The sequence below is a fragment of the Geosmithia morbida genome, assembly GCF_012550715.1.
Source record: "Geosmithia morbida isolate 1262 chromosome Unknown scaffold_15, whole genome shotgun sequence".
Classification (NCBI taxonomy): Eukaryota; Fungi; Ascomycota; class Sordariomycetes; order Hypocreales; family Bionectriaceae; genus Geosmithia; species Geosmithia morbida.
The window spans coordinates 28,263-38,127 of NW_023336202.1; the positions used below are offsets into that span (position 1 = coordinate 28,263).

A 9,865-nucleotide genomic window follows, 5' to 3' on the forward strand; every position below is an offset into this window, starting at 1 on the left:
CAGTCCCTCCGACCGAACGTCACGAAAGAACGATAACAGCAAATCTGATAAAAGATCCTTCCTTTTTCCCCCCCCGAAAGCTTGCCTTTTCCATCCCCCCCCCTCCACGACGACCGTTGCCGCCGCCGCCGTAGCTTCGTCCCACGCTCGCGCTCGACACTCTTGTACCTGCCGCAACGAGAAAGCTCTCAAAGATACCCGGAAAACTTGCCAGCATCAACGACCAGAACCGTCATCAACTTCTTGCACTATAAAAAACAAAAGAACAGCTACTTGTACACACTGCTCTCGACACAGCACTGCCTTGTCGACTGTCCACACCTGACGTGTGCCAAATAAACCACCACAAAAACCTCCCTTTCTGCCTGTGCACTGCTGTCTAGATCTGCCCACAATGGAGCAACAGGAGCAGCAGCAGCAGCAGAACTCTCAGCAGCCGAGGCCTCAAGGCCAGCAGCAGCAGCAGCAGCAGCAGCAGCAGCAGCAGCAACCGCAGCAGCCTTCGCACACTGGTGGCGTTCATGGCCCTGCTGGTCGCCGGCTGCACATTGCTCATCGTCGGAGTCCTTCCGAGCTGACTCCTCTGATGAGCATGTTTGCCAATCCAGGAAGTGAGTCGACTCTTCCCCCCCATACTACTCAAAGGGCTACTCGTTCCGTCATCGGTCCCACGTGTTGCTACCCGATCGGCTGGCCCGGGCGTGACGGAGCTGGTACCGAGCCACTCAGTTCCCCTTATCTTCTAGCTGAAGCTCGTCGCTAACCATGCCATCTCACCCTCTTAGTGGAGCAATTGGCTATCCAGCAGCAGATTGAGCTTCTGCAGCAGCAGCAGCAACAGATCCAAGCTACGCAACAGCAATATGTCAACATGGGCATGATTCCGCCGGGCCAGCCCCTACCCGCCGGCGGTCAGTTCAATCCTCTGCAATCCATGGGTAACCTGCAGCAGCCCAGCTTCCAGTTTCCCGCCCCCGGCCAGATTCCCCAGCAGAACGTCTCCATGGGCACCGGACCCGGCCAGTCCATGCCACACCGCCGCAACCAGTCCGCCCTTCCCAACATGGGCATGGGACCCCCTCCTGCGCCCTCGTCTGGTGCTTCCGGCTCGACATTTGGAAACTTTGAGGCTCCTGGAGCCGGCCAAGGCGGAGGTCACAACCGTGAGGGATCTTCCGCCAGGGGAGGCCGCGGAGGCGGCGGTGGTCACCAGAGGCGACACTCGCTCGCCCTGGCCGACGCCAAGAAGGCCGCCGAGCTTGCCCAGCAGAAGCGCACCACCACTGGCTTCCAGTTCCCCGGCCCCAACGCCGACAAAGCCGACGAGGAGAACAGGCCGGTTGGCGATATGGGACCCCCCCCCGCCGCTGCTCGCGGTGGCCGCGGCAGCCACGGTCGTAGCCAGAGCATGGCTGTCAACGGCGGTCGCGGTGGCACTCTGGGTGGCGGTGCTGGTGACTTTGGAGGCCGTCGCGGCGGCCATGGCCGCAGCGGATCCCGCAACTTTGAGGGCAACTGGCGCACCGGTGGTGGCCAGGGCCAGGACCAGCAGGCCGGCGCTGCTGCTCAGGGTCAGGGCTTCCAACCCAGCCACCGTACCCAGGGCTCCATGAACCAGTCCATCTCGTCCATGGGCGGCTTCCAGTACAGCAACAGCCAGCCTCAGCTTATGCAGATGCCCGGCCAGATGATGATGCCCCAGATGTACGGCCAGCAGCTCAACCCCATGCAGCAGCTTCAGGCCCTCCAGGCCGCTCAGATGAATGGTCAGCAGCTGCAGGGCCTTCAGTCATCCCAGCACGCCGGCCCGCTCGGCGGACAGAACCAGCAGCAGCAGAACCAGCAGCAGCGCAAGACCCTCTTCACCCCTTACCTGCCCCAGGCCTCGCTGCCCGCTCTCCTCGGTGACGGCCAGCTCGTTTCCGGTATCCTCCGCGTCAACAAGAAGAACCGCAGCGACGCTTACGTCACCACCTCGGACGGTGTTCTCGACGCCGATATCTTCATCTGCGGCAGCAAGGACCGCAACCGTGCTCTCGAGGGTGACCTTGTCGCTGTCGAGCTCCTCGACGTCGACGAGGTCTGGTCGCAGAAGCGCGAGAAGGAGGAGAAGAAGAAGCGCAAGGACATCACCGACACACGCTCCGGCTCCACCAACCAGGGCCACCGTGACACCGGTAACAATGACGACGGCAGTGCTGCCGACGGTGGCATCCGCCGTCGCGGCAGTCTCCGTCAGCGTCCCACGCAGAAGAAGAATGACGATGTCGAGGTTGAGGGTCAGAGCCTCCTGCTCGTCGAGGAGGAGGAGATCAGCGACGAGCAGAAGCCTCTGTACGCCGGCCACGTCGTCGCCGTCATCGAGCGTGTCGCCGGCCAGATGTTCTCTGGTGCCCTGGGTCTCCTGCGCCCCAGCAGCCAGGCCACCAAGGAGAAGCAGGAGGCCGAGCGTGCCGCCCGCGACGGTGGCAGCGGCCGCCACAACGACTCGAGGCACCAGGACAAGCCCAAGATTGTCTGGTTCAAGCCTACGGACAAGCGCGTTCCCCTCATTGCCATCCCCACCGAGCAGGCCCCGCGTGACTTTGTCGAGAAGCACCAGGAGTACGCCGACCGCATCTTTGTCGCGTGCATCAAGCGCTGGCCCATCACCTCGCTCCACCCCTTCGGTACCCTCGTCGAGCAGCTCGGCCGCATGGGCGACCTCAAGGTCGAGACGGATGCCCTCCTCCGCGACAACAACTTTGCCTCGGACGAGTTCTCCGAGGCCGTCCTGCGCAGCGTTGGTCTCCAGGACTGGTCCCTGGACAAGGAGGACGAGGAGGCTCTGTCTGCCCGCCGAGACTTCCGCGACGAGACCCTGTACACCTTCGCCTACGAGGGTGGCGGCGCCGAGCTGGGCAACGCCGTCCACGTCAAGTCCCGCCCCGACGGCAAGGTTGACATCGGCATCCACGTCCCCGACGTCACCCACTTCGTCAAGCCCAACACCCTGGTCGACCGGGAGGCCAAGAAGCGTGGCACCTCTGTCCAGCTGCTCAACCGCTTCTGCGCCCTGCTCCCGCCCAGGCTGACCGAGGAGGTGTGCTCTCTCGTTCCTGGAGAGGACCGCCTCGCCGTCAGCGTCGTATTCACCGTGAACCCCCACAACGGCTCGGTCGCCGAGGGCGACAGCTGGGTCGGCCGCAGCATCGTCAAGAGCACCGCCAAGCTGGCCCTGTCCGACATCGACAAGGCCCTGGACGATGCCTCCAAGGTTGACGGCTCGTCTGTCCCCCTCAGCGCCATCCAGATACTCAAGGCCGTCTCCCAGAAGTTCAGGGAGAACCGTCTGGGTGCTGACGGCGAGCCCATCGCTCCCCTCCGTCTCCTCCAGCAGATTGACGAGGAGAACAACCCTGTGCAGCACAACCTGTTCGACTCCACCGAAGCTCTAGAGCTCGTCGAGGAGCTCATGCACAAGGCCAACGCCTTTGTTGCTCAGAAGCTGGCCGAGGGCCTGCCCGAGAAGGCCCTTCTCCGCCGCCAGGGCGCCCCCATCCCCAGGCGTCTCCAGACGTTTGCCGAGCGCATGACGGCCCTCGGCTACGACATTGACACGTCTAGCAGCGGTGCGGTGCAGAATAGCCTGTTCAAGGTGGACGACCCGGAGCTCCGCCAGGGCATGGAGACGCTCCTGATTAAGTCTATGCACCGTGCCAAGTACTTCATCGCCGCCAAGACCCCCAAGATCGTCTGGCCCCACTACGCCCTTAACCTCCCCTTGTACACGCACTTCACCAGCCCCGCGCGCCGCTACGCCGACATCATCGTCCACCGCCAGCTCGAGGCGGTGCTGTCCGAGGGCAAGATTGAGTACACGGAGGAGATGGAGAACCTGGTCAAGACGGTCGAGGCCGTCAACACGAAGAAGGAGTCGGCCCAGAACGCCCAGGAGCAGAGCGTGCACATCGAGACGTGCCGCGCCCTGGACAAGAAGCGCCAGGAGTCGAACGGCGACCTGATTGCCGAGGGTATCGTGCTGTGCGTCTACGAGTCTGCGTTTGACGTGCTGATCCCCGAGTGGGGCTTCGAGAAGCGCGTCCACTGCGACCAGCTGCCGCTCAAGAAGGCCGAGTTCCGCAAGGAGAAGCGCATCCTCGAGCTGTACTGGGAGAAGGGTGTGCCCAGCTCGGCGTACGTGCCCGAGGACGAGCGCCCCAAGGCTGCCGCCTCGCAGAGGATGAACAGCGCCGCCGCGGCGCAGAGGAAGGCCGAGGAGGCGGAGCGCCAACAGCGCCAGCGCGAAGAGGCTGCGCGCAAGCAGACCGAGACCGGCACCATCTCCACGGACGACGTCGACGCCCTCTTTGACGACGACGACGACGACAACAACTCGGACGTGACCGAGGCCATGGCCGGCGCGTCGCTGGCCGAGAGGCCCACGCAGAGCGTACCCGGATCGCCCGCCCGATCAACGGCCGCCAACAGCAACGCCGCCGACAGCAACCTGCACCGCACGCAGTCCGACTCCAAGATGCCGGCTTCGGACGCCGTCGAAGCCCGCCTTACGAACAAGGAGAAGTACCTCAAGCTGTTCACCCTTCGCGAGGAAGGCGGTGACTACATCCAGGATGTCACCGAGCTGACCCGTCTGCCCATTGTCCTCAAGACGGACCTGAGCAAGAGTCCTCCGTAAGAAACTCCCCCTCTCTCTTGCATTATGTCATTCCGTCACATCTTCTTTTTCGAATGAAACATTACTAACAATATGAACAGTTGCGTCACCATCCGTTCTCTGAACCCTTACGCGCTGTAAAGCCGCGAAGAAAAAAAAACAAAACAAGAACAAAGAGCCATGAAAGAGATGTAGAAAAAAACACACACATGAGTGGGAGGCTATACTCATTATATATAAGACTACTTACAAGAGAGAAGAACGAATGCAATTATCAGGAGATGAGAACCAAAAAGGTGTCATGGGACGAAAAAAAAAAACAAGCAAAAAAAGATGGGAGAGAATGGAGATGGTACGTGGGAGTTTTAGTAAAAAGAAAACAGCAAGAGAGGGGAAAGAGGTGTTATACAGATAAGGTATAATTATTAACGTGGCATTTTTATGGTTTTTTTTTTTTTGCCTTTTTTCTTCTTGTAACTACCAAACTTGTATCAGTACAACACAGCAATTGAATGTACAAAGCCATCCATCTACAGGTGTATCATAGATGTACGCGGGGCAGAGTAGAATGATGCCAGTGTATGCGACTGAGTCATGATGCAATGGTACTGAGGGGTCGCGCGCGATGAACACTCGAGCTATAGACGAGTGCCGTCGCAACACCACCCCATCTCTCACAATGTTTTTGCTTTTGATTTTATAATTGTTTTTGATGTGGGTTTTCTTCTTTTACACCACACTGCGTAGTCTGGCTAGTGGTAGGTGGTATACAATGCTCCCGAATGCAATGTCTGTGACAGCAACCCGAGCGGAAATTTATCAGAATACCATACAACCCATCTTCCAACGTGCTGCGCAGTGCCTCTCCGCCTTTTTTTTCCCCTCCCTCCCATCATCAGAACGGCCTGGCATCCAGGTATGCCTGGGCTCTTGCCCACACCTCCTTGTTCGCCGCCGACAGCTCGCTGTTATCGAGCACTTGTATCCCCTTATTCAGCGCGCTGAAGAAGCCGACACATGCGCGGAAGTCCTCCTCCAGTGCCTCGGCGTGGGGCACAAACGTCTTGGGGAACTCCCGGAGCCGCTCGGCTCGTGCCTCGGTGTTATCCGTCGCCACGTCGTCATCAAAGAAGGTGCGGAAAGCTATTCCGAGGCCAATGTCCGGCTCCCTAGAGAAGGGCAGTCTGTGAATGATAGTCAGCGGTCAAGTTCATCGGTACAATCCGAGACATTGTGGGTTCAACTTGCCTCCTACTGATCTCGACGTGGTCGCTCCGTTGCCGTTGGCTCTGGCCAAACAGGAACATGGAAGCGACAATGGCCTCGACAAGGTCACGGCCAGCCTCTCGTACCGTCGACGACAGGGAACGGAATGACAGGAGGCTCTTGTTGAGCGGTCCGGTGTACCCATAGGCTTCGTGCCTAAGCTTGAGCAGGGTGGCGCACTGGGATATCAGGGACAAGGCAGCCTTATCCTGATCGCTACCGTTCCTGGGATAGCCAGGCTGGGACCTGGCGGCGCGTCCGTCCAGGACGCCAAGCTTGACCAGCTCGAAGGCGAGCAGCGCTGCCTCGTCGATGCCGGAGACGGGGGAGAGGCCCTCCATGGATTCACTAAACGCCAGGAAGGTGGCGGCAATGGCCGTGCCCCACGTTGTCAGCCTGTGTGAGTCGTCGACGTAGCCCCTCAGGTGGAGGAAACGCCAGATGGCGACCGATGTCACCATTTCGGTGCTGTCAATGCCCTTGATCGACTTGCTCGAGGCAACCGTCTTGGGCACAAAGTCAGTGTTAACGAGCGACAGCACCTCCATGGCTACGGGTCCGGCAAAGTCGGCGGGGTAGAAGGCGCGGATGTCTTCCTCCTTGACATCCCACGACCCGACCTTTTGAGAAGGAGGGGGGTTCAGGGAGCCGTGGTTCATCTTGTACGAGAACTTGGGGTCATACCAGACCCGTAGGGTGATGGCCTTGTGTCCTATTCCCCTGTGGACGCGAGGGATCATGAGACCCAGCGTCTGCTCCTTGATGGGAATGATCTTCGTCGTGACAAGCTTCTTATACTCGTCCGACGCCACTCCATCCAATGTCGGCTGAAGGAGGATCTGACCGTGTGTTATACAGTTCAGGATCCTCCCCTCGATGAGACCGGTGTTGAGGTAGTGGAACAGCTCGGGGGGGATCTGCAGGCCGAGGTACTCGTGGTTGTCTTGGGTGAGGTGGTCATAGTCATTGACACCGATCTCACCCGTCTCGGTGATGTGGATAAAGTGCTGAACGGCCAACCGCGCCTTGCGGTACTTGTCCAACCACTCAGGCTCTTGACTCTGCTTAAGAATATCACTGAATGAGGCGCAGGCATTGGCGACCGACTTGTCGGATGTCCTCAGGAGATTCACGACATCCATAATGGTGGGTGAGCTGGGGTACATCGACTTTTCCTGCAGGGGTGGGAAGGGGCTGAGGAAGACGGTGCCCCTCATGAGAAGGGCATCGATAAGCATAGACTCGCCGACGGCCAGCGTTCGCATGATCCTCCTCTTCGATATGGCGGAGACCGTCTTGGCCTCCCAGTTGAAGCTGCGGATGATGGCGTCCCTGATTGGGTAGGCCAAAAGCTCCTGGGGACCCATGACACCAGCACACTGGTCCGAGTCAATCATCTCAAAATAGGCAAGCTGTACGCGCTGTCAGCATCGAAGGCAGCTTCTGGCAAGCATGGTGGACAAGGGAAACAGGACTGACCTGTGCGCACGCGTTGTAAGGGGCCACTAAGAAATGCAACCCACGACGGTTGAGGATATCCTTCAGGAGAGAGTAGAGATTCTGTACACGATAGGCCCCTATGAAAAAGAAAAAAAAAGTCAGTGCACGCTCCAATGCAGTTGGCTCGAAGCACATCCTGCCGCCATTTCGTCTATGTAGCGTACCAGGGCTGTCACCAAAGCTCTTGACAGCACGTTCAGCCTCGCCCTGCGAATATAGGTCCCATGCCTCATCTGTACGCTGGTTTGCAGCTAGCGCGCGCTTGAGTGTGACCTCATCCTGGCCTGTGAGGGACTGGCCGTCGAAGATGAAGAAGGGGATGATGGCATTCTCTTCCCAGTGATCGAGGGCCTCTTCGATATGCGTCTCGATGCCCGTCAAGCCGCCGAGAGCAGGAAGCAAGGGCTCATTAGCTGCGGAACTGTCGAGCAGCTGGGAGAGCCAGTAGGTTGCGTCAATCGCGATGGAGCAGTCTGCCAACTCGCTCAAATTGGAAGAGCTAGACAAGAAGGTCAGGGCCAAGCGTCATATGGGCAGCTTGGGAGACGGCACTTACGTAGCCTGGTCATTTATCCAGGTATCCTCGACGAGAACTTTCATGGTTACGTTAGCTTGGTTCTACATCAGAGAGAAGTGCGCGCATCAACAGTCTGTCATCTGCCCAGAAGGTAAGCAAGCTCCCACGGACCAGACGCAGGATCCAGCAAGCAAAGTTTGAGACGACCAACGGGTACACGTGACGATTGGGGGCATTGGCCACGCATAGCATATGGCAGAATGTCGGACATGATGCATCTCCGTCTGGAAACGAAACAAGGACCGGGCAGCAGGGTGCCACAGGCGGGTAGATACTGCAGGGGGCAGAGGGGAGACGGAGAGACGGAGAGACGGAAAGGATGTACTCACGGCGCATTTCGATCAGACCTGCAGAATCCAATCCGGGAAGGAGAAAGACAGAGACTCCGGTATCCAGCTATGCAAGTAGTTTGAAGGCACGGCACCAGCCACGGTGCTTTTCCCGGCGGGAAATATCAAAGCTCAAGCTAACACGTAGTCGGGGGTCGGGGGTCGAGGAGAGTGGGCTCGTGGGTAGGCACAGATGAACGTATCGGTAGGTGAAGAGAGATGGATGGAAAGGCGTGGCAGAGCCGAGAAATCGAATCTTTGTCGGGGAAAGCGAGGCAGAACCCTAATAGGTGCGCGGCAGCGTCGTCGACAAGGGGGAGGAGGGGCAGGACACAAGCACAGAAAAAGACGACTCTGTTGAGTGCGTGTGTGTGTGTGTGGGTGTGGAAGCTTGTAGCCGACTTTCAGAAAGGAAGCTCCCGAGTCGAAGAGGGGGGGGGAGGAGAGGAGGGGAGGAGGGGTGGAGAGGGAGGCCGGAAAAGAAGCCGCTTGTAGGAGGCGTCGAAGGAGACTGGCGGTTGCACCCCGAAAAACGAATTCAAGAAAGGAAAGGCAGCCGATACGGTCGTCGAGAGAGAGAGAAGGTGCAGCTGGTCTGGGAAGGGCGCGACTGGGACTTGGACGGAGCGTCGTGACGAGGTGACGATTTTGGAGTTTCCAACCTTGGCCCTTGGGGCCCAGCAGAGGCCCAGACAGGGATGCTGCAGCTGTCCATCCAGCGCCTAAACAGGGCGAGCCTCTCCAGCTGGTGTGGCTTGTGTCTGAGTACCTACCTACCTACCTACCTACCGTCCCTCGGCCGCCCTAAGCTCGGACAAGGGGGGAGCGAGTTGCACCGTGGCCTGTGGGTGCCCCAGAGAGTGCCGAGCGCTGCCCTAGGGACAGTAGCAGGTCGCCCAGGTCTCCATGGACCGTGCCTCCTGCTGCTGCCCAGGAGCCAGGTAATACCGTAATACCGTAATAATACTGCCCAGGTATCTGTACTGCCCAGCGCATTTATGGCGCCACATTTCCAGATGGCGCCAAGCGCCCCACGGCGGGACCAGGAGTACGGCTCCTACAGCCCTGAACTGTGAAGCAGGTCGAAGCAATGCCTCTTGGCCGCCGCAGTACGACTACCAGTCCTCTTCCATCACTGCTTCAAGTCGCCTTTACCTTCTATTCCTCCAACGTCCCACGTCTCTACAGAATACCACCATCGCGCAATGGTACTATACCGATCAGCACGGCTATCAATCCTGTCGGCGGCCGGTGAGCCTGGCAGGCAGTCATGTTATATATAGCGTATGCAGACGCAGACGCAGACGCTCCTGATGGCCGTTACGACGTATTGCATGTTTCCCGTTGACACTCGAGGCCGGCAGCTCCAGCTCTGCATGTCAATGCAGACTCGTGACATGACATGCATTACCGCAATGGTTCTGCCTCGAGAGAGAAGACGGAATTCAGTGGACACTCACCACCCTGTACCTAATATATATATATATATATACGTCGTATTCGTTTACTGCCCTAAGGCTGTCAAGTCAGTCGCCA

The 9,865-nt window shown here is 58.8% G+C and overlaps 2 protein-coding genes across 2 annotated transcripts; one reads left to right on the forward strand and one right to left on the reverse strand.

Moving 5' to 3' along the window:
- Nucleotides 1-394: 394 nt before the first annotated feature.
- On the forward strand, nt 395-4,798 carry GMORB2_2877 (protein SSD1; the record flags this gene model as incomplete). The annotated part of the gene is made up of 3 exons (XM_035464855.1): nt 395-611; nt 786-4,674; nt 4,759-4,798. 3 exons carry the CDS (start codon nt 395-397, stop codon nt 4,796-4,798), a joined length of 4,146 nt encoding a protein of 1,381 aa, XP_035319093.1.
- Nucleotides 4,799-5,552: 754 nt separating this feature from the next.
- GMORB2_2878 (XPG N-terminal domain) lies at nt 5,553-8,023 on the reverse strand (the record flags this gene model as incomplete). The annotated part of the gene is made up of 5 exons (XM_035464856.1): nt 5,553-5,800; nt 5,913-7,335; nt 7,403-7,500; nt 7,588-7,922; nt 7,980-8,023. 5 exons carry the CDS (start codon nt 8,021-8,023, stop codon nt 5,553-5,555), a joined length of 2,148 nt encoding a protein of 715 aa, XP_035319094.1.
- Nucleotides 8,024-9,865: the final 1,842 nt, after the last annotated feature.